Here is a 24,164-nt window from a genome sequence, read left to right as displayed (position 1 = left end):
TGCATGCAAAAACGGCGTTGGTAAACAGAAGAGCTAAACTTCTCCCCCTCTCTCTCATGAAAATGTGATGCCTGGGCTTCAGACATTATGGGTATGATCATGGAGGATTGATGCACATTCCACCCTGGAGCGTGTGTGTGTGTGTGTGTGCGTGTGTGTGTGCGCGTGCGTGCGTGCGTGCGTGCACGTTGCGTACCTGGCAATGATGTGGGATTCTCTTTATGCAGGACTCAAAGGATCACGCCAGAGTTCTGTGAAAGCATTCCTTTGCTCTAAAGCCGGGCTTACAGTTACAGCTCAGAACCACCTGGCACAGGATGCCACTCTTATCTATAGAGAAGATGTCCTTAAACATTTTCATGTCAAGATAGAATAGAAGGACCCCCAAATGATTCTGTATTTGCCCGTTTTCTGATTTTCTATAGGGTACTGCGCTGCAGCGCAGTACCCTATAGCAGGGGTTCTCAACGTTTTTGGCCGGGGACCCCCGGAAATGCTTTGGCAATGTCTCGGGACCCCCTCCTGACCCCCGATATAAATTGACTGCTACAATAACCTTAATAATAGAGACAATACACCATAAATAAATACTGAAACCAGATATAATCATTAGGGAAGGTTCATGTACTATGTGTACTATATGTAAACTCTTCATTTCCATTTTCTAGCCATTCAGTTGCAAAAAATAGCGACCCCCCGAGGGGTCGCGACCCACGGGTTGAGAACCCCTGCCCTATAGGCCTATAAGTCATGCAGAGAACATTTGTGTCTTTTTTTCCATATATTTTTTTTTAAAAGTGTAATAGTTGTGAGCTTGTAGATTGGCTATTTTTGAATATATCCCAAAGTACAAATAGAGTCAGTGGTTAAATAGATTTTGATGCTGGTAGGCCTATTAACTAATGTGTGCCCGTGGGCCGCCCAGGCACTTTGAGAACCACACTACACTGCACTAGTCATTTCAAATAGGCCCATAAGTAACAATATTAAGTACCCTATAACATTATTACCATGGAGCTAATGTCATTTATCTGCCCATTGTTATGTTATACAGGCAGCACATTAAAGTCAATTGCCGTGGACAATCTTTAAATGGCGTGTGTGTGTGTGCGTGCGCGCGTGCGTGCGTGCGCACGCTGCTGCAGTCCTCTCTCCTCCTCTCCGTGGCTGAATAAACTCCATGGACATTTAGCAAGCAGCCAGGCAGACGCACGGAACTCAGGCACTAGGCATGCACGCACGCACACACACACACACACACACACACACACACACACAGAGCCCCAGCCCCCGGCTCAGCGAGCGATCGAGAGAGAGGGAGAGTGGAGGGGGGGATTAAAAAAAACCCGCCGAGTGTGTGTGTGTTGTGTGTGTGTGTGCTTGTTCCAGAAATCAGAGGCACTCGACTCCGGCGGGGTAGAACTAGTAAAAGGAAGACCAAAGCTCGCCACCACCTCCATCCCAGATCCCACCAGACAGACAGAGAACTGACTGAAGTCTGAAGAAGAAGCATACACACAAAACACTAGTCTCTGAACGGGTTCAGGAGAGGGCTGAACGGCGAGCAGCAGCAGCAGCAAGGTGCAGCAGGAGGGCTGGTCTGTGCGTGGAGGAGGTGGAGATTTAGGAGAAGAAAGACACAACACAACTCTCTCTCTCTGGTTGCATTCAGTGCATGTGGAAGGAAGGAGGCTCGGGGGGTCTGGTCTGGTCTGGTGGTCTGTAGTACTCTGGAGCTCAGGCAGTGTTATTATTAATCGGCGGGAATGGCTTCGTCTCCGTGCGGCGGCACCAACTTTGATTCCGGGCTGGAGATCAAGACCCGCTCGGTGGAGCAGACGCTCATTCCTCTGGTTTCACAGGTGAGTTTGTGTTTTAACTTTTAACAATCTTTTACTACTGTGTGAGACGAGCTTCACGGACTGGAGGAGTTGATGTGTAGGGCTACTTATTGCGCCATTGTTAAAAGAAACAACAACAATGTCGCCTCTTGTTCGAGTGGGAAAAACTTGGCGTGCAAGTTGAGTTGTCAGACATAATAAGGCTTTTTAAAGTCAATGTAATAACGCTGGTGCATTTTTTTTAATGCACTTTAAGTTACATCTGCTGCTTGTTTACGTCGGTGTCTCGTGCTGCATGCAAGCCTGTCACATGCTGGGGGAGAGAGAGAGAGAAAATTAAACTCGTCAGTAAAGTAACTTTGGGGTAAATAAAGTTGATACAAAAGTAACCGACAACAGTCACAACATCAAGGCGTGTTTGGCCGCAACAAAACCAGATTGCGTTTCTTATGTTATTACAATGGAGGCTATTGTTGACGTTTGGTTGGTGGTTATACTGCCTCAGTACATCAATCTGAAAGTTTACTAGCAGGCATTAAACTATAAGAGACGTTTTGGTGAATCATCATCAGCTGAATGCTTTCTGTTCTCCAACCACCACAACTCTCTCTTCTTCAAGTTCAAACTAAAACGGACCCACCCCCCTTTTAATTAGGCCACTTTGACGCACGTGTTTTGTTTTTCAATAAACATGGTACAGATTAAAGGGGCCCCTGGGGGCCACGCTGCTGCACAATGATGAATAGTAGGCTATACCCCCCTCCCGTTTCCTCTTCAACACAGCAACAGTAGCCTACAGTAGCCACCACTGTCTGCTGTTGGTTGTGTCCATTCAATTCAAATGAGCTTTGTTTGTTGGCATGAGGGAAATTAGTTTGGATTGCCAAAGCAAGTGTCAAAAGAGCATGATAGGCTAAAGGACAATTTAAGGAAGAAACATGTTGAAAGTAATATGTACAGTTGGAGCCAGGGGACACAGCATTGTGTTGAACAGAGCTGTCACATTGTGACACATGTTGGCAAGTGTAGGCATATAAAGCTTTTTGAAACAAATTGCAGATACATGTTTCAGTATTTTGCAGTCACTTTTGGGACGGTTAGCAGCATTTTCCCCCACTCTGTTTAGAATAGTATACAAAAAGCCTCAGATTTCAAATGTGTTTAGAGGTTAGCAGCTCTGTTTACGTGTGCAGACAGTGCTGTATATGTCAGGTCTACTCGGTACAGATAGTGTTTATATTGGCACCATCTCAGTGGCCTTGTGGTTTGAGTGTCCGCCTTGAAACTGGGAGGTCGGGGTTCGATCCCTGGCCGGGTCAAAAAACTGTAAAAATCAGACCTGTCTGAACTGAGTGGTGGTGTGCATCTGTACATGTATGTGTGAGAGACTGTGCAACAGTGACACTTGGTGGTGAAAAAACGCTATTTCCGTGCTCGGGCCCAGCCAGCCAGGCCAGGGATGTGTGTCCCTGTGCATTGGAGTGGCACCCTGCTTGGCACTCGGCATCAAGGGTTGGACTGGCGGGGTTAGATCAACTACACATGATTCCCGAGCGTGGCACGCACTCGGCATCAAGGGTTGGATTGGCGTGGTTAGATCAACTACACATGATTCCCGAGCGTGGCACGGCTGTGGCTCACCAACCATCCAAGAGATGGTTCAAACGCGGAGAACAAATCTCTCACATATACAGCAACGTATGTGACAAATAGTAGGACATTAACTATAACTTTATATGACGTGCAGTCATGCAGGTCCATGTCCACCAGTGGTTCTCTCAAATGTCAGAGGTCTACTCGGTAACACAGGAAACACAATGGCTAGTAGTCCTTAGGGTGGTTGTATTCCATTGGCCTTTTATCACAGCAGTTCACACGTCTTGCTGTTGTGTGTCAGCGCTGCTCTTCTGTGTAGGCTGCATGCTGTGCATCCGTTCATAGCCCAGTTGGAACTGCGTCACAATATATGGTGCATGTTAGGTGAACCCCTCTCCCTGTATAGGCTGTATTAGTATATCAACTTATTTTCTCTTCTCGTCTCTTATATATACACAGTAGGCATATATACAGTTTTGGTAAACCACTTTCAACCTACATGATAATGTTAGAAATGGTAGATCTACAAGCTGTGCGATTGTAGCTATTTTTGAGTGGTGCAACCACTCCAAGGAACAGCAATGTCCGTGTTAACCTATGTGACTATGTATGTGACTATGAGTACCAGTAGGGGCAAAAGTGGCGCTGTTGTGCCAGAAACGGAGAGAGAGAGATAGTGCTGCACTGTTGCCTGGGAGAGGGGAGAGGGGAGTTGCACCACTCAGTTCACACGGGTGTGATTTATTTTCCACTGTTGCGCTGTCGCACTGTTGTACAACAAAGTATCAAATTCGGCCTAATTCAATCAGTTTACCAGCTTCTATGTACAGCGATGATGTTCCCTGTGTCATAACATCCCACTCTGTATCTCACGTCTACCCCGTCTCTGTACTATGTCTGTTCTAACAACATGAACTCCCCTTGATTTACAAGTGAAGTCCTATCTATTCTAATCTTATCTTAACAACATGGGAGGCGTGCAGGTCCATGCCTCCCATGGTTCTCAACCAGTGGTCCGGGGACCACCACAGAGAACTGTGGACCACTTAGTCCACTTAGTCTTATCCTCATTTAGCTTGAGAAAGTTATCACATATCCAGCATTTGATGTAGTCTGGAGCTACAGAAAGATATAGATAATTAATCATTTCCGTAAGGTCATGCTCAAGCGTTAAATTATTGTTAAACGTCTGCATTACTTAATTTACAAGAAGTCTACAGAGAACTCATTATCATTAGAGAATGTAGAATAATATTGTTATTTTGATCGTTGGCTTGTTATCTCTCCTACGGTACCCATAGAGTTGTATATAAACTAGAGGGCGGACAGCCCACGCCCACACTATTCATTTCAATGGAAGTTGCTCAGTGGGCTGTGAGCTTGTAGATCTGTTACTTTCACTACTTTCCCACTGAAAGTAGTGAAAATAGTGGGGGCGGACAGCCCACACTATTCATTTCAATGGAAGTTGCTCAGTGGGCTGTGAGCTTGTAGATCTGTTACTTTCACTACTTTCCCACTGAAAGTAGTGAAAATAGTGGGGGCGGACAGCCCACACTATTCATTTCAATGGAAGTTGCTCAGTGGGCTGTGAGCTTGCGATAGTCGGCTAAGATGTCCGTCTAAAGATGGGTTATAACTGGTCGAAAAATGAAAGGTTTTTTTTAAGCTTAGCTTAGACGTTGATTTGCTGTTTTTTAGACCATTTATAACCCATTTTTAGATGGTAATTTAGACTTCTAATAGCCTATAAAATGCTCAGTGGGTTGGATCCCGGGGAGACATCACATTTCCCCTTTGGGTCTCCAGCTAGAAAGTTTGGAAAACCACTGACTGACTGCATTACATAAATAATTGAGAGAGGCTTCTGCTTTTTGAGAACTGTGGCTGCTGTAATGGGCTTGAATAGGGAAGCGACCGTCACCCCTATAATATAAATGCTAATGTCAGCTTTTGAGCAGAATGGTTAGGGCTTCGCAGTCCTGTAAAGTAAAATGACCTATAGTCTCCATTCACTGGAGGATAAGGAGGGGAGGAGGGGGTCAGCTCACCGGCAGGTTAACGGGGGTCCAGAGACAATAGGTTCATACCATCCGACGTGATCCGGAGGAGTTTCCCGCCACTGCCGCCCAGCCCCGCTGTGACCTGTCAGTGAAAAGCCTGCATTGCTTTGGCTTTCCTCCCTCATGTGCACGGGGGTGAAATCAGCCCTCTACTGCTTCTGACATGCATAGATGCTAGGGGTTGGCCCATGCATCCAGCAAGACCAACCCAGTAGTCACGGGTGAACGTATGCACTGTATGCTGGACATTACTAACCCTAACCCGTCCCTAACCTCAGTCTCCTTCAGTGTTGCCATGTGTCTGCTTATTATAAGCGACTTTGGGCTTCTTTTTCTGTAAAGTTGCAATCGATAGATAGATGCAGGTTGGGTTGCGTTTTTTCTTTTGGCCTTGTTTGTGTTTTGCTTATTTTTTAGGCTTGATTCATTAAAAACTAAAATATATTATTTAAACCACGTGGTTCTCAAACATTTTCCTGAAAATATTTTGTAAAAGGGAGCATTTGTGTTTCAAAACTGTTCCAAATATATTATTTCAAGAGGTTTTTTTTTAGTGGTGCAACCACTCCAAGGAACAGCAATGTCCGTGTTAACCTATGTGACTATGTGACTGTGTGTGACTATGAGTACCAGTAGGGGCAAAAGTGGCGCTGTTGTGCCAGAAACACAGAGAGAGAGAGATAGTGCTGCACTGTTGCCTGCTAATGAGAGACAGAGAGAGAGAGAGGGGGGGGGGGGGGGGGGGTTTGGGGGAATTGCACCACTCAGTTCACACAGGTGTGATTTTTTTTTAAAACAATGCGATCTTCGCTGCATGTGAGCTTGTAGATCGGCTATTTTCAAATAGCCGATAAAGTGCTCATCTGGCCTAGTTACGCAATTATTTTATTATATTGTGTTTTTATTGTGAAATCTTGTGAATCTTCTCTTCCCCATTTCACTGTCAGTGTGTCCGCGCTGATGTTAAATTTAATTAAAAAGCTTTTACACTGATTTACTTACAACAGACTTAAAAAGACAAAGGGAGCCGGTCTTAAATTGTCACTCAACGGTCTTAAAAAGACCACAGTCATTGAGCCAGGGAGGAATGTTGTCACTTGTCGGTGTTGGGGAACATTAGTCCTAATGAATTAGTCCTAATTAGCATCATAATAGCACTGATCATAGTCCTAATAATCCATTTTGGGCGGGAACCCCTTTTGGTGTTAGCATCATGTTATGCTTTAGCTATTGAAAAATAGCAGATCTACAAGCTCATAGCGCGCCACCGAGTGGCGCGCTACGAGCTTGTAGGTCTGCTATTTTTGAAAAATCGAAGAACGACTGACATAGAAACATAGCTTTTTCAGAAAACTATCAGGATGTAGAAGACATTTTTAGAATCTGATCTCAGGTCAAAATGGGATAATCGATGAGCTGACGGTCGCTAAACAGTGATACAGTCATGCAAATGAATGGACTAGCTATTATGATGAACACAAAAAGTTTACTAGTTAGGATTGTAAAAAAATGTAAAGCCACAATCCTTGTAAACCTTTTCTTTTTTTGTGAATACAAATGTATTTGGACCAATCAGTATTTTAGAGCAACCATGACCGTGAGGATGTTGCTAGTGTGCCCCCAAATAATTAGCAAAACAATATGATTTTTACCACCCACTGCTCTACGGGGATAGAGATTTTGGGGGGAACGACCCGGGTTCCGTCCCCAAGTAAGACACAAAAGCTGCGGATAATAGCAGCTTTACAGTCTTTGTACATTTAGTTAACCTATTTAGACCTGAGACCAAATTCTGCAAATGTCTTCCAAATGATAATGAACTTTATAGCACCTTTCAAAACAGGGTTCCAAAGTGCTGTACAGAACAAGGTTAAAGGGATAGTTCAGATTTTTTTTAACTTAAGTTGTATGAAATACTTGCCATTAATATAGTGGTTGCAACTGTATTAATTGATTGCCCGAGTCCCATGGTGGGAGTTCTGCTCTGGTTTTGGTCAATATTAAGTAGTTCCGGTCATTTTGTGGGGGGCACTGGGGCCACGCAGTAAAAGTAAATTAATCCACAAAACGAACGTAATTTGTATTGTTGACCTATTTCTAAAATATTAGCGCGACTTTCGTTCAACTTTGATGCCTCTATCACATGGAACTATTTTTTGGGCGTAGTGATATGAACACAAAAAACATAGTTCTGTGTGATAGAGGGGTAAAAAAAGAACGGAAGTTGCACTAATATTTTAGAAATAGGTCAACAATACAAATGACGTTAGTTTTGTGGATTCATTTACTTTTACTGCGTGGCCCCAGTGCCCCCCACAAAATGACCGGAACTACTTGATATTTCACCAAAACCAGAGCAGAACTCCCACCACAGGACTCGGGCAATCAATTAATACAGTTGCAACCACTATATTAATGGCAAGTATTTCATACAACTTAAGTTCAAAAAATCTGAACTATCCCTTTAAACAACAAATCATATTATGAACTTTCCAAGAATCATGAGATTCATGACAGTTTTCTGAAAAACCTATGTGTCTATGTCAGTGGTGCTCAACTTTATTCACGTCAAGGACCCCCAGAAATATCTGTATTTGGCTGCGGACCACCCATCTGAAAATATGTTTTTCCAGGGACGCCCCCCTAGAAGCAAAGATTTGAGTTAAAAACGTTCACTCTGAAAATAATATATATTCAAAGATTTGCGCCACATTTTCAAGATTTTAGGAAAATAGCAGATCTGGTGCCACGCTATGAGCTTGTATATCTGCTATTTTTCAACAGCTAAAGTATAACATTATGCTTAAAACACCAAAAAGGGTGTTAACTATTGTTTTGCTGCCTGCGATGGTTGCTGCTTTGAAACGGTGGTCTAGAACAGGGTGTACGTGACTAGCTGCTGCCGTGTTCAACCTTGAAACACAACAGACAACAGAAGTACGAGAGCACATCTCCTCCTCAAAGCAAAGCATACACTATAAATCTACCATATCCTACTACGTGGTCCTCATCTATTATTCATGCAACAGCAGCAAACTTCCAGAGGCACGCCACCCTGCCCTCCTCCTCCTCCACCTCCTCCCAGCTGAGAGAAGCTCAACCTATAGCTGGCGCTGGTTCACATGAATAATATAATATAATATAATAATAATAATAATAATAATAATAAGCTTTATTTATATAGCACCTTTCATACAGGGTTGCAGTTCAAAGTGCTTCACAGGCAGGACATACATCAAGTGCTTTACAGTTAGGTCATAGGTTATATCAAACACAATGCAAGACAAGACAAGACAGTGAATGTGCATACAGTCAGACATCGAGATAAAAATAGGCATGAGAAGGTCAAGCATTTAAGGTATTTGTTAAAGAAAATAAATAAATAATTAATAATAATAATAGAATACATGATGGGAAGCCTCAATAAAGTGCTACGGTAGGGTGGAGAAGGCTAATCTGAAGAGGTGTGTTTTAGTTTGAAAATGTTGGTGGAGTTGGCCTCCTGAGGAATTGTGTTCCATAATTTTGGTGCATAAAAAGAGAATTCGGCCTCTCCTATTTTCTTTCGTGGTTTCTTTTTTCCTTTTGTGGTTAGTAAACCTGCTGTTGAGGATCTTAATGTTCTGGATGGAGTGTATGATGGTAAGAAATCTGTTATGTATGCAGGGAATTCACTCCAACCTGAACCTGTGCCCCTTTGGAGAACACTAAAGATGGATATATGTGTGCATTGTGTGTGTGTATGAGTGTATTATTAACCTAGACCACTAACGCTTAAAGGACAACTTTGTTATAGCGATTTTAGCTATTTTAGACAGGAGGAGGGGGGGCATTGGAACAAGTGGCTTTTTTTTGAACAAAGTTTTACAATTATGACGATTATGACAAAATAATTGTGATTATTTCAAATAATTGCAATTAAACTTGGAGCGATCAGCGCAAACTTTGTAAGCACGCTGCCACTATAGGCCACAACAGAAGTACCCCAATCATGCATACCCCACATCATATCATACTCCATCGTACAATCATAAACATTTTAACTTAGTTACAAAGTCTATATGGGTTGCTGTGATTGTACTGAAACCTGTCATACGTAATAATACGTCATAGACGAGAGATGCCACACAAGCTGCTGGTCACATGGGGCGGCGGTGGCTCAGGGGTAGAGTTGCCGGTTGGGAACCAGAAGGTTCCCAGTTCGATCCCGGGCTCCCCCTGAGTTTGTGTCGAAGTGTCCTTGAGCAACACTCCTGAACCCCCTAATTGCTCCCGATGAGCAGGCTTAATTGGTGCCTTGCATGGTTTCCTCCGCCATCGGTGTATTTTATGAATGTGAGTGTGCACACGTAAAGCGCCTTCGATACAGGTGCTATATGAATGCACCATTTACCATTTACATGAAGATGATGCGTGAGATAATTGGAACCATGTGCTTTCTACAGTATGTGGATCCCAAGATTCTGTATCCCAAGATACATACTGTAGGCCTATGTGACACACGTGTGGTGGACGGACGTGTTCTCCACATTGTCTTGTGTCATTTTTCATACATCACGTACAGTCCCCCTGGCAACAGTGACGACTACGGCTACGTCCCACTAGCCTTTCAGAACATATACCACTGGTGTTTTCTCTTTCTATCCGCTCGTTGTGTGTGTGTGTGTGTGTGTGTTTGTGGAGGTCATAGATTGTATGGGGCTGTATTGTGTTTATTGTGTATAGATGGATTCTGTGATTGTGTGTGTGCGAATGTGTTTGAACGGACACTGGATAAGAATCAAAGAGGAAATGAAAAAAGCAGCGTCAGAGAGGAGGGGGAGGGAGAGAGAGAGAGACGTTTCCTTTTGGTGTGTTCAGTGTGGGTCTCACTCTCCTGCCGTGTTGATTTTTACAGCAAATATTGATTTAGTTTTAGTCAGTCTTTTGAATAGAATTCTATTAAAAATCATGTGATTTTAGTCGACCTTAATCTATAGTCGGAAAAAATATTTTTTAGGGCGTCAATGTATACATCGTCAATGTATCTAGTCACGATAGCTTAGTTTAAATTTTGTTCTCGTCAGAGAAAAAAAGGTAGCCGACGAACATTTTTCGTCAGTTTTAGTCGAACAAAATCAACACTGGTGGGCGATGCGTTTCGTGTGTGTGTGTGTGTGTGTGTGTGTGTGTGTGTGTGTGTGTGTGTGTGTGTGTGTGTGTGTGTGTGTGTGTGTGTGTGTGTGTGTGTGTGTGTGTGTGTGTGTGTGTGTGTGTGTGTGTGTGTGTGTGTGTGTGTGTGTGTGTGTGTGTGTGTGTGTGTGTGTGTGTGTGTGTCTCTGTCCTCTCCGCTCCTCTGCTGTCCTGTTCCGCTGTCTGACCTGCGTTATCAGCTCCCCTCCCTCCCACCAGGGTGTAATTATAGGCATGGGATACTCCCAGCTCCGTGCACTGTACACACACACACACAGGCGTCATAAACGTTTGTTTTTGTGGTGCTTCATGTTGACTCGCCTGGCCTTATCAGCCTCTGTGTGTGAGTTTCTGTCTGGTCCGTCTCTGTCTGACAGTCACCCTGAAGCCTGCGTTATATTCTGTACGTTATGCACCTGGGGAAGAGCACATCTGCAAGCTGGCCTGCGCTGGCCTGCGTGCGACAGACAGACAGCCGGCTGTTAAGTGGCCCAGCCGGCCCGCCAACACGTTTGAGATGTTCAAGTGGGCCCTGACTGAGGTTGAGAACCACTGCTGTAGAGCCATTATCAGAAAGCCAGTTTGGGCAGAGAGGATATTTCGCATACGGTTTTTGCACTTTGACCTTCATATTCATGCAATAGCTTTTATCAGCCAGTTCTACCTCAACCACAGGATGTAGATTTCTCAATAAGAGGTAGAGCCAGGGATGCTCACACTTTTTTTGATTTGAGAGCTACTTTCAAAATGACCAACTCGACAACTGGGGAAAAAAATTATACCATTGCTGAAAATAGTTTAAATATTATGTACCTGAGGGAGCTTTGGACATTACATAATAAGACTAATGCACTTGGATTTTGCGATCTACTGGTAGATTGCGATCTACCTTTTGGGCACTGGTAGTGGTAGACCAACCACAACCACCAGTTGTGTCAATTATTGTATTAACCACTTGTCTTAAAACCCTACCGTTAATGAACTGAATACATGATAGGACCACCACAAACCGGGCAAGCTGGATCAGTCTACTCCATGACTTGCTTCTGTGCGAGCCCTGGCCTTTTCTAGCGCATCTGTTTGCGTGCATGCGTGTGAGTGCGCGTGTCGTATACATGCTTGCGTGTGGCCTTTTCGTATAAACTTACCTACCTGGCTCTCAGCTGTAGTCATTCATCATTGTGACCAACTTGCCCTTTTGAAAACACAACACAACAAAACAAAACAACAAGGCCCCCCCCCCCCCCCCCCCTCTCCCCTTTCCTCTCACTCTCACTCCCAACTAGGGTTGGGATTCGGAACCGGGTCCATTTCAGACCCGGTTCCGACATTGCGGATCCGGAGCCGGTTCCATCGTTTTTTTATTAACGGTTCCACAAACGGTTCTCATCAGTCGTCATTTAGCTCCGCTGTGTCTGCTTGCATGCAAGCAGAGCCTGGGGTGACGTCACCCCACCTACGTGAGTGAGTGAGGTCTGGGAGGATACGCCCACTGTTCTGTCTGTGCATTCAGCGACCGCCGCGGAGCGAGTGGGACAGTGGGACAGTATGTCGAAGAGATCTCCAAAGTGTGGTTATATTAACAGAGAGGGAAATGACTGAGGCTGAGCACGCAAAGTGCAATACATTTGATGCTATAGTTGCAAAGGTTGTTGCAACTTGTACCACGTCCACATTGAGAAACATCTCAAAATCAATATGCCTACACGAGTGCACATCGCGTTTGTGAGCCATGCGGAAAGCCGTGCCCGCTCTCCCCGCAGCTCCACCACAGCCGACGGGGGACGAGGATGATGCAAGGCTGGTTTACTTTCCCCAGGCTAGAAAACTAACGTCTACAGAGCTTTTCATTAGGCGTATTGTACAACTGTTGTCAATGGTGTTAATTTAGAACGCCAATGACTCGACGTCTTTCTGTCTGATATTTTATGAATCACGTTAACTATAGAGCCAAATCAATTTGTCTGCACGTATTTTTACAACTTATAAGCAACTCAACTGCTTTTGATTTGGCTCTAAATTAATCGCGTGACTGTTGAGAGCCCAGCCTTTAGGTGCATATACCTCCATAGATTGATTACTTTATAAACAGTTTGCAGAAAAAAGCACAGGAACGTAGCCTGACAGTTCAATACAAGGTCTGCTAAGAGGATTTTATAATCCAAGAAAGCACTATGGCTTGTTTCCATTAGGGTAAGGGGTACTTCATATAAAATTAATCTGAACATTAAAGACAACATTAGTCACCAAAACAATATCATTATTGCAATGTACAAATTGCAATATACAGTACAAATTGCAACAATTATATTGTTGTGGTGGCTAGCTGCTGCTGGAGGTGGTGGTGAAGTTTAAATAATAGTGCCACCTCATAATTGTAAAGTGCATTTTCAATAATTGAATTAATGAATTTGTGTTTATTATGTACTTGGTTAGGTTAGTTATAATATAAGCATAATTTATGTCAGAAAAAAAGGGGAAAAAATAATATTAGGATCCGTTAAGGGAACCGTTAGGAACCGGAACCGTTAAGAGGGATCCGGGAAGGATCCGGAACCGTTAAAATCCTAACGAATCCCAACCCTACTCCCAACCACAAGCACTGTTGTTCTGTTCTCAACCCCGGTCGGTGTGAACAACATTACATAATGCACCCCGTTGGTTTCTCCTCCTGCACCTGTGTCCTCCGTGCTGCAGCCGGTGGGCCGGGGTGGTGGCGGCGGCGGTGGTTTCTCCTCCTGCACCTGTCTGTGTCCTCCGTGCTGCAGTCAGTGGGCCGGGGTGGTGGCGGTGGTTTCTCCTCCTGTGTCCTCCGTGCTGCAGTCGGTGGGCCGGGGTGGTGGCGGCGGCGGCAGCGGTGGCGTAAAACTTAATGGCCGTCGCGCCGAGCGAGTGGGAAGCTAAATGAACGCTTGTCTCCCGCCGCGTATCCCCCTCCTACGCACCTGTGATGTGGCCCGTAGTCGGCCGCTAGGTAATTAAGGATAATCTAATCCCCCCCTCCCTCCTCACCCTCCCCATCTGATGACTGTTTTGAAGTGGTGATTTTAGGGAAATAATAGTGCTGTTCACGAGGGTTTCGGGGATAATTGAGGTGTGTTCGTGGTTAGAACACATGCCAGGCCCGCCTTGGGCGCGGTCACGGTGGTCCCTGCCTGGGAGCTGATGGGTGGGTGGCTGGTTGGAGGAGGAGGAGGAGGAGGTCTGATGTTCGGGGGGGTAAAGACTTGTGGGAATGGAACGAGGGGAAACCAAAGGGAATAAACACCTGAGACTTTGATCAGATTGCTGAACAGTTAACCGCCTGTGACACGCTGCTAGGCTTGTGATTCCTGTAGCTCTGTGTAGCTGTGCTGCTGCCTGGCTCTCTCTGGGTTCGTTTCGTTATGCAGCACTAAGCTGAAGGGGAGGGGGGGGGGGGGGTTGTTTCTTAACCCATTTTTGGCGGGAACCCCTTTTGGTGTTAGCATTATGTTATGCTTTAGCTATTGAAAAATAGCAGATCTACAAGCTCATAGCGCGCCACCGAGTGGCGCGCTACAAGCTTGTAGGTCTGCTATTTTTGAAAAATCGAAGAACGACTGACATAGAAACATAGCTTTTTCAGAAAACTGTCAGGATGTACAAGACATTTTTAGAATCTGATCTCAGGTCAAAATGGGTTAAAAGATTTTCTGCCGTAATTGGCTCCGGAAAATCCGCTTGGCTGTCCGAGTTTGTTAGCGTGGTGGAGTTTGTCATGCTTGCTCCGGTTCTGTTTTCTGTGGTGCTTGCAGTTTATTTTGTTGCCTTCTGAAGTGCTAGGAAAAAAGAAGACTTTCAACATTGCTCTTTTGATCATTTTGCTTACAAACCAGATTAAATTGAATATTTTTGACCGAGCAAAAAGCTCAGTGGCAGCAAGGCCTGACTGGGCCATTTTCTGAGGAAGGTGGCATTTCGTCAGGTAACTAACTATAGTTCCAATAAAGCAAAAATGCTGACACACAAAACAAACAATACACATAAGCTCCTCATCGTAACAACTCTCGTATAAGCTCTGCCATTATTGTCTGCCCCTTTCTGTACTTGACGCCTTGACAAAATGAAGTTTTATTGAAGCAGCCATTAAGGCTGTGTTGTGCCGGCTAATATCGCCCAGCGGCGGAGTGAGTGACATGACAAACACGCAGGTGGAGTAAAGCTGTTAGACAGACAGACAGACAGACAGACAGACAGACGCACGGCACGCAGCCGCAGGCCTTAACAGATCCTCTTCCTCCAGCCTCTATAGATCATAATGAAGACAAATGGATGGCGGTGGCCTCATGCAGGGCCAAACCGCACGGAGGATTCATTACGCCGTGCCGCATGCATGCATTGGTGCATTGCTCGTACAAAGTAAACACTACGCACACTACGTCCGTGTGTCCTTTTACTTTGACCACTTTATTTATAATGAAATGTAGAATAAACGTATTTAAAATTACATGTGTGTGTGGTGTGGCAGATGGGGAGGGGGAATCATGTTGTCTGCCTCCTTTCGCTTTTCTTTTTCCGAGTGCATTAGTTTCGTTCGTTTCGAGGGAGAAACCCAAGAAGTTGAGTGAGTTGTGTGAGGTTTCTCATGTGTGGTCCGTTCGTTGGTGTGTTGTGTTCTGTGTGGAATTGGCCTGTGTGGAATCCCCCACCAATGGCCACCATGACGGTGCCTCTGTCAACACCGGCACCACCGCCTAAAAAAAAAGCACCGCACAATGAACAGCCGATAACAGACTTTTCACCGTCCCTTTGAGAATGGCAGAATGTGAGTCTGTTTCTTTCTGACCACTCATCATCTCTCTCTCTCTCTCTCTCTCTCTCTCTCTCTCTCTCTCTCTCTCTGTGAGGCCTGGACCAGAGCACAGCTCTGTTGTGTGATCTAAAGCTCCGGCTGATATTTAATTATTTGGGTTTGTCTACTCTGTATGTATGCCTGTATTGTAGGAACGTAGGTAGACTTTAACCATGTAATCCAGTCTAAACTGGACATGGTGAGTTGCCTCTGTTCTCGGTTTCGCTGTTTTTCTCTCTGCCAAAAATAGACGATCTACAAGCTCACAATGCACTTGTATAACTGCTATTTTTTTTGGCCATTGTCACTGATCACATGACCCCAAGTTCTATACGTCCAGTTCTAGGCTACACACTAAACAGAAGTGGGGGACTTTTTTTATTATTTCCCCACAACTCCACAATGGTAGTTCAATGTTGTAAATGTTCTCATCTTCTCTTTTCAATACAGTAGGAAATGACTGAAAACGTTTGTTTTTGTTTTTAAATCAATTCTCTTACAAAGATTACACACCCTCCACTGTTTACATCACGATTCAAATTGCGATTTAATCCCGATTTACATTTGTCACTAGTTTGAATCCATTCCAATCGATACGATATGTCGTTATACATGCCTAGAACTTGCATCTTATTGTATGAACATCTGGGATTTAAAACGGGACAAGCGTGATTCTAAGTAAACAAAAACATCTACATGTATCTACTATATGAGTACAATTCCTTTGTTCTGGTTCCTCAGACATTATAGCAAAAGTAACGAATTGTATGATGATAAACGTATCACACGATAGCAAGGAGGACGTGTAGTACACACGTGTTCATGTGCATTTGTGTTCCAACCCACTGAGGCGCGGGCATGCACATGCAGGGCCGGGTATTAGGCATCGGCGGGGGCCCGAAACGGTGCACACACTAAACACCAAACGCCACGCTGCATTACACACCTCGCTGGCGCTGATAAAGATCTCTTCCTGTGTGTTCAGACACGGAGCTCACATCTCATCGCCAGCGAGCGAGAGGGACATAAATACTGCCTGGAAGTAGGCCAGGAAGCCACCCGATACCAGGGGAGGGGAGAGAACAGTGGTTCTGAGAGGTGCTAGCCCCTCCTAGGCCTAGAGAACAGTGGTTCTGAGAGGTGCTGGCCCCTCCTAGGCCCTGCTTTGTGTGTTTGTGTGTAGCCCATAGCGATGATTTGATTGGCTGAGCAGTGAGCACCCCATACTAGCAATGATTTGATTGACTGAGAAATGTATGTATTGAGGATTAAAAAGTGAGGACAGAAAAGTGAGGACGCCACAAGTGATTAGCCTTGAGGATTAGCCTTGAGGACTTATAAACCATACCACCAAGTTAAATACCAACCGTACCACAAGTAGAACTAGAAAGTACTCATTATTAACTAGAAAGTACTCATTATGCAGAATGTTTTCAAATGCATGAGATGTTTACTAAGATCACAATGTGTCGCAATGACACATTGTCTATATGATCTATATGATATTGTTTGTCTTCATTATAATTCTTCATGAACCCAAATTCAATCATACATGAGAGTATTGCATAGGGCAGGTCCACATATTATTGTAGTGATTCTGGTTCTCCAAATGAGGTCCAGCTAGGGATCCTCTGGCTTAGTTGAGAGGCTTCCAAATGGACCCTTAAGGTGGTTGCACACCGGCCACGTTTTTCGGAAAACCGATGGAGAAACGCAGCTAAAAATCAGAATTCGCATCCGATTGGCGCCCGGTGTGTGGAGACCTTTACACCGGTGTGTGGAGACCTTTACACCGGTGTGTGGAGACCTTTGCACTGGTGTGTGGAGACCTTTACACCGGTGTGTGGAGACCTTTACACCGGTGTGTGGAGACCTTTACACCGCTGTGTGGAGACCTTTGCACTGGTGTGTGGAGACCTTTACACCGGTGTGTGGAGACCTTTACACCGGTGTGTGGAGACCTTTACACTGGTGTGTGGAGACCTTTACACTGGTGTGTGGAGACCTTTACACTGGTGTGTGGAGACCTTTACACCGGTGTGTGGAGACCTTTACACCGGTGTGTGGAGACCTTTACACGGGTGTGTGGAGACCTTTACACCGGTGTGTGGAGACCTTTACACCGGTGTGTGGAGACCTTTGCACTGGTGTGTGGAGACCTTTACACCGGTGTGTGGAGACCTTTACACCGGTGTGTGGAGACCTTAACACCGTGTGTGGAGACCTTTACACCGTGTGTGGAGACCTTTACACCGGTGTGTGGAGACCTTAACACCGTGTGTGGAGACCTTAACACCGTGTGTGGAGACCTTTACACCGTGTGTGGAGACCTTTACACCGGTGTGTGGAGACCTTAACACCGTGTGTGGAGACCTTTACACCGGTGTGTGGAGACCTTTACACCGGTGTGTGGAGACCTTTACACCGGTGTGTGGAGACCTTTACACCGGTTTGTGGAGACCTTTACACCGGTGTGTGGAGACCTTTACACCAATTTACAATTTACAATTTAGGCATTTAGCAGACGCTCTTAATCCAGAGCGACTTACATTAAGCAATAACAAAAGCATTGCATACATCACATATATAAAAAGTAGTTATCATGAATCATAAACTAAGAACGTAACAGTGGAGTATCTATGTTAACTATACATACTATACTATATAATATATTATACATGTGTACTATAAAGTGCTATGACTACATAAAGTGCAATTCTAGAGCTGTCTACGTAACAAGCTATAGGTCTGTTTAAAATACTATCTAAGTCTACATAATGTGCTATCTAAGGGGCTAGGCTAGGGCAAGTGCTACGGGCCATGGTGGAGTCTGAAGAGGTGGGTTTTCAGACTACGACGGAAGATTGGGAGTGAGGCTGCAGTTCTGACTGTGATGGGAACACCGGTGTGTGGAGACCTTTACACCGGTGTGTGGAGACCTTTACACCGGTGTGTGGAGACCTTTACACCGGTGTGTGGAGACCTTTACACTTCTGCAACTCTGAGAATGTATACAAATGGAACCAAATGGATCAGCGTTTTATTATGGTGGTCCTTGACATTTTCCAAGCAGACATCAGCTTGTAGATCAGCTATTTTTTGCTATTATTTGAATTGAAATCCAGAATAATTTTTTGCTATTTTTTTAATTGGAATCCTGAAAAGTATATATTTTTTAAATCTCAAATACCTTTAAATTGTAGTTATGTTAACTTTATAAACTAAATACAAATACATTTGGCATAAAAAAAGACATTTTAATACTAATTAAGCTACTAATTCAGTTTAAGCTGGTCATGTTTTGAACAGCTGAAATCAATAATATATCAATATCTCAATCAATAATATCAGTATTCTGATATTAACCTGCCTGATATTAACCTGCCGCATGTGTCCCCCGGGCCACCAGTTGCCCACGTATGTGCTAAAGTAAGTGACTGGCTCCGGCACCCGAACTTACCCGATAACTAGGTTAAAAAAATGTCAAGCACTTAGTTGGCCCTAAATCACAGTGCCCAACAAGCAACAGCATATGAAGTCACTCTCCTGCTGCACCGTCATGTCATGTTGTCATGTGCAAAAAGTCTGTGGGAGTATTGAAGCCAAAGGGGAACGGGAGACAAACGGATAGTCTGCCAAGCCTGCCCTGACGGCCTGGCCTGTTGTCCAGGCAGCAGACAGGAGAGAGATATCCTCTCTGACTGGCCTGACGGCCTGGCCTGTTGTCCAGGCAGCAGACAGGAGAGAGATATCCTCTCTGACTGGCCTGACGGCCTGGCCTGTTGTCCAGGCAGCAGATAGGAGAGAGATATCCTCTCTGACTGGGGGACGCCTGGGGGGGACGCCTGCCCCTGGTGGCCGTGAGTGCCATTGGCGCCTTTGGACGCCTTTTTGAAAATAAATAAAATTATTTTTCTTTTATCCATATTTTGAAAATTGCTCTAATCTGCATGTCAGGTGATGACATGCACATTACATGCACAATAGAATTTAATTTTCTTTATTTTATTTATAATGGGCTTCGGTGGCAACGAGGGCCAAAACTGGTGTTCACCCGGTGGCACTGGATGATAATATAAAAAATAGCAGATCGATCGATCGATCGAGCTCAAAACGCGCCGCTTCACGCCGCGTGTCGAGCTTGTCGAGCGGCTATTTTCGGATACCTTTCGTGTGACGCTGCAGTATGATCAAGTATGATCAGTTTGTGTGACGCTGCAGTATGATCAAGAAGGGGCGTTCAGGTACGGGGAACAAAATTACAAAAAATATAGAGATAAGAGGTTTCAAACCGACAGCAACGAAATGTTGCCTGATATCTCTGGCTATGCCAGGAAGAGCAAAGCGAGCGAGCAGGTCGTGTACCCTCCCTGTTGCATAATAATTACGTGAAGCAGCAGCCTGTCATGTTCTTATCTATTCTCCCTAAAAGCGTAAACTGAAAGCCTTGCTGCTCTGCTCCTCTGGACAGAGACTAGAGTGCGTGACCCCGCCCCCATGGCTATATTTAGCAGAGGCAGATGAAGTGATAAGAGACTCCTCTCAATGTCTGCTATAGATACACACGGCTATCTTAAAAAGGGGGGTGTAAGGGATATCTGTGTGTTAAAATAAGTGTTAAATAGCGGTGTATTCTTATAGTAATCGTTCCTATAGACTCTCTATAGCAATGATTATGCAATCAAACACCCTATACTTGGTACATACTGTAGAGTGTTTGTTCATAAACGGGGGCTCCTTCCTTGTCTCTCCAGATATTTAGTAAACAGAGATAACAATATACCAATTTTATCCAATCGGGAGAGAGAACTCACACACAGGATGCCGGATAAACAATTTAAATCGAAAGTGATGAAACAAAACGTTTCACTCGTGAGACGTGTGGGACCGCAACACACACACACACACACACACACACACACACACACACACACACACACACACACCCCCCCCCCCCTCCCTTGGTAGTCCATCGTTGTCGAAGATGACGTAGCTTCCTTGTGCTGTGGGTTTGGCAGTGGTCATCGTTGCTGGCGACGATGCCACTGTAGATGACTATGAAGCCCGATTCTGGCACCACATACCATGCCACAGTGTGGACATGTGAGGCTTGGATCAGGAGGCTGAGGTGGTACTGGAACCGCACGGAGGTGTCTTTGCTGGCGCCGTGCCATCCTTTGCTGCGTGCGGTTTTCCTCAAGGTGTGTGACCCCTTCATAACATAAGGAACGCCAGAGTGGGCGATTTGCTGCCGAGACCATTCGTGTTTTCTGCAGGGCGATGCTTTTGACCATGCATTCTAGCTCTAGTTTGACTGACCATGCATTCTAGCTCTAGTTTGACTGACCATGCATTCTAGCTCTAGTTTGACTGACCATGCATTCTAGCTCTAGTTTGACTGACCATGCATTCTAGCTCTAGTTTGACTGACCATGCATTCTAGCTCTAGTTTGACTGACCATGCATTCTAGCTCTAGTTTGACTGACCATGCATTCTAGCTCTAGTTTGACTGACCATGCATTCTAGCTCTAGTTTGACTGACCATGCATTCTAGCTCTAGTTTGACTGACCATGCATTCTAGCTCTAGTTTGACTGACCATGCATTCTAGCTCTAGTTTGACTGACCATGCATTCTAGCTCTAGTTTGACTGACCATGCATTCTAGCTCTAGTTTGACTGACCATGCATTCTAGCTCTAGTTTGACTGACCATGCATTCTAGCTCTAGTTTGACTGACCATGCATTCTAGCTCTAGTTTGACTGACCATGCATTCTAGCTCTAGTTTGACTGACCATGCATTCTAGCTCTAGTTTGACTGACCATGCATTCTAGCTCTAGTTTGACTGACCATGCATTCTAGCTCTAGTTTGACTGACCATGCATTCTAGCTCTAGTTTGACTGACCATGCATTCTAGCTCTAGTTTGACTGACCATGCATTCTAGCTCTAGTTTGACTGACCATGCATTCTAGCTCTAGTTTGACTGACCATGCATTCTAGCTCTAGTTTGACTGACCATGCATTCTAGCTCTAGTTTGACTGACCATGCATTCTAGCTCTAGTTTGACTGACCATGCATTCTAGCTCTAGTTTGACTGACCATGCATTCTAGCTCTAGTTTGACTGACCATGCATTCTAGCTCTAGTTTGACTGACCATGCATTCTAGCTCTAGTTTGACTGACCATGCATTCTAGCTCTAGTTTGACTGACCATGCATTCTAGCTCTAGTTTGACTGACCATGCATTCTAGCTCTAGTTTGACTGACCATGCATTCTAGCTCTAGTTTGACTGACCATGCATTCTAGCTCTAGTTTGACTGACCATGCATTCTAGCTCTAGTTTGACTGACCATGCATTCTAGCTCTAGTTTGACTGACCATGCATTCTAGCTCTAGTTTGACTGACCATGCATTCTAGCTCTAGTTTGACTGACCATGCATTCTAGCTCTAGTTTGACCATGCATTCTAGCTCTAGTTTGACTGACCATGCATTCTAGCTCTAGTTTGACCATGCATTCTATCTCTAGTTTGACCATGCATTCTAGCTCTAGTTTGACCATGCATTCTAGCTCTAGTTTGACCATGCATTCTATCTCTAGTTTGACCATGCATTCTAGCTCTAGTTTGACCATGCATTCTAGCTCTAGTTTGACCAGTTCTAACACCCGGCCTTTCGTCTATTCTAATCACTTCTATTGCTAGTTTGAACACTTCAATTACTCTTTCCCCATCGCCAGAACCTGATTGGGTGAGGGAGGTTTCACTCGTGAGACGCGTGGGACCGCAACACACACACACACACACACACACACACACACATATTCAATCACCTGCAAGGACAGAAAGTAGCTCATAACATGTCTATGGGGCGCTAGCTCCTCCTATGCCCATCTTTGAGGGATTGTGTGAACACAAACATTGGCTGATGATTGGCTGATGATCACCCCATAGCGATGATTTGATTGGCTGAGCAAAGTACATATTGAGGATAAACTTAATGGCAAGATGGCAGCGGTCTGCTTAAGGTCAATTGAAGACTTCTGTGGAAATCCACATGACTGAAAACAGTCGTGGCAACTGAGAACCTTAATCACTGATTTCTTATAAAGGAACACAGGGCGTACCGTATGGTACCAGCGCAGTGGCCTTGTGGTTAGAGTGTCCGCCCTGAGACTGGGAGGTCGGGGTTCGATCCCCGGGCAGCCAGGTCATACCAAAGACTCCAAAAAATGGGACCCAATGAATGCCTCGCTGCATGGCACTCAGCATCAAGGGGTTGGATTGGGGTAAGTCCCTGCGACATACTAACGTCATGTCCAGGGTTGTACACCACATACTAACGTCATGTCCAGGGTTGTACACCACATACTAACGTCATGTCCAGGGTTGTACACCACATACTAACGTCATGTCCAGGGTTGTACACCACATACTAACGTCATGTCCAGGGTTGTACACCACATACTAACGTCATGTCCAGGGTTGTACACCACATACTAACGTCATGTCCAGGGTTGTACACCACATACTAACGTCATGTCCAGGGTTGTACACCACATACTAACGTCATGTCCAGGGTTGTACAGTCATGTCCAGGGTTGTACACCACATACTAACGTCATGTCCAGGGTTGTACACCACATACTAACGTCATGTCCAGGGTTGTACACCACATACTAACGTCATGTCCAGGGTTGTACACCACATACTAACGTCATGTCCAGGGTTGTACAGTCATGTCCAGGGTTGTACACCACATACTAACGTCATGTCCAGGGTTGTACACCAAAGTGGTCAGGAGGTGCACGCACATCCCGGGTTAATTCAACGGGTGCTCGAACAAAAAAGAACAGACTGCAAAAGGAAGAATAAGTCTGCACACCGTTTTAAAAGCTCCCCAAAAACTTGATTTACCAAGGCGGGGTAAAAATAGCAACATATGTAGAACATGTTCTAGAACATGTGTTGCTATTCAATATACCTGACGAAGGCCACAGAGGCCGAAACGTTGTGTTTTTTACCCCGCCTTGGTAAATAAAGTTTTTGGGGAGCTTTCAAAACGGTGTGCAGACTTATTCTTCCTTTTGCAGGGTTGTACACCAAGCTGCATCACCCTGTGGGCCTCAGAGCTCGGCAAGGCTTACCACTACTTACAGTACAGTACAGTACAGAGCCTGTTTGTTTGAGCACCTGCCCCGCAGTGGAAAATCTCATCATGTGGAACAGAGATAGTAGCGGATATGGCCACTATAGGTTCTGCTCAGCATGGATACAGAGCCTCTTCGTAACGGCTATATATGGGATGTTATCAGGTGAAAATACACCAAAGTCTGGAAAGAGGGTATTCTTTTATCTGCCAGCCAGTAGTCCCCCTCCAGTAAGTAGAGCACTGATTGTGGCGGAGGAGCTCATAGCTTCACAATCGACATTTCTGGACACATTTACCATTAACATGGTCATTTTTACACCACAGCTATAGTCAACTATAGTCCTATAGTTGACTTTTCCTGCCCATTCCTAGTAGTAACTTACTATTGATAGTTCAACATTGGACAGGGAGGCCACATTGTTGTTATTAATAGCCTATTGTTTTTTTTCCCTCCCTTTGACTTCATTAGCCTCAACTCCACAACCTCTCCTCCTAACCCTCTTTCATCTCTCATTCCCGTCCTC

At 44.8% G+C, this 24,164-nt stretch overlaps 1 protein-coding gene across 1 annotated transcript in view; it reads left to right on the top strand.

The window, feature by feature from the left end:
• The first annotated feature begins 1,225 nt into the window (after window positions 1–1,225).
• ctnnal1 (catenin (cadherin-associated protein), alpha-like 1) overlaps window positions 1,226–24,164 on the top strand; it is a 154,992-nt gene continuing 132,053 nt past the window's right edge. Inside the window, exon 1 of the mRNA XM_079523291.1 lies at window positions 1,226–1,862. Coding sequence (XP_079379417.1) covers window positions 1,767–1,862 — 96 coding nt within the window. The 5' untranslated portion in view covers window positions 1,226–1,766. The remainder of the gene's footprint in view (window positions 1,863–24,164) is intronic.

This window comes from Electrona antarctica (genome assembly GCF_951216825.1).
Source record: "Electrona antarctica genome assembly, chromosome: 15".
Classification (NCBI taxonomy): domain Eukaryota; kingdom Metazoa; phylum Chordata; class Actinopteri; order Myctophiformes; family Myctophidae; genus Electrona; species Electrona antarctica.
Note: the sequence above shows the minus strand (reverse complement) of the source record. Positions and strands in the feature narration are given on the sequence as shown.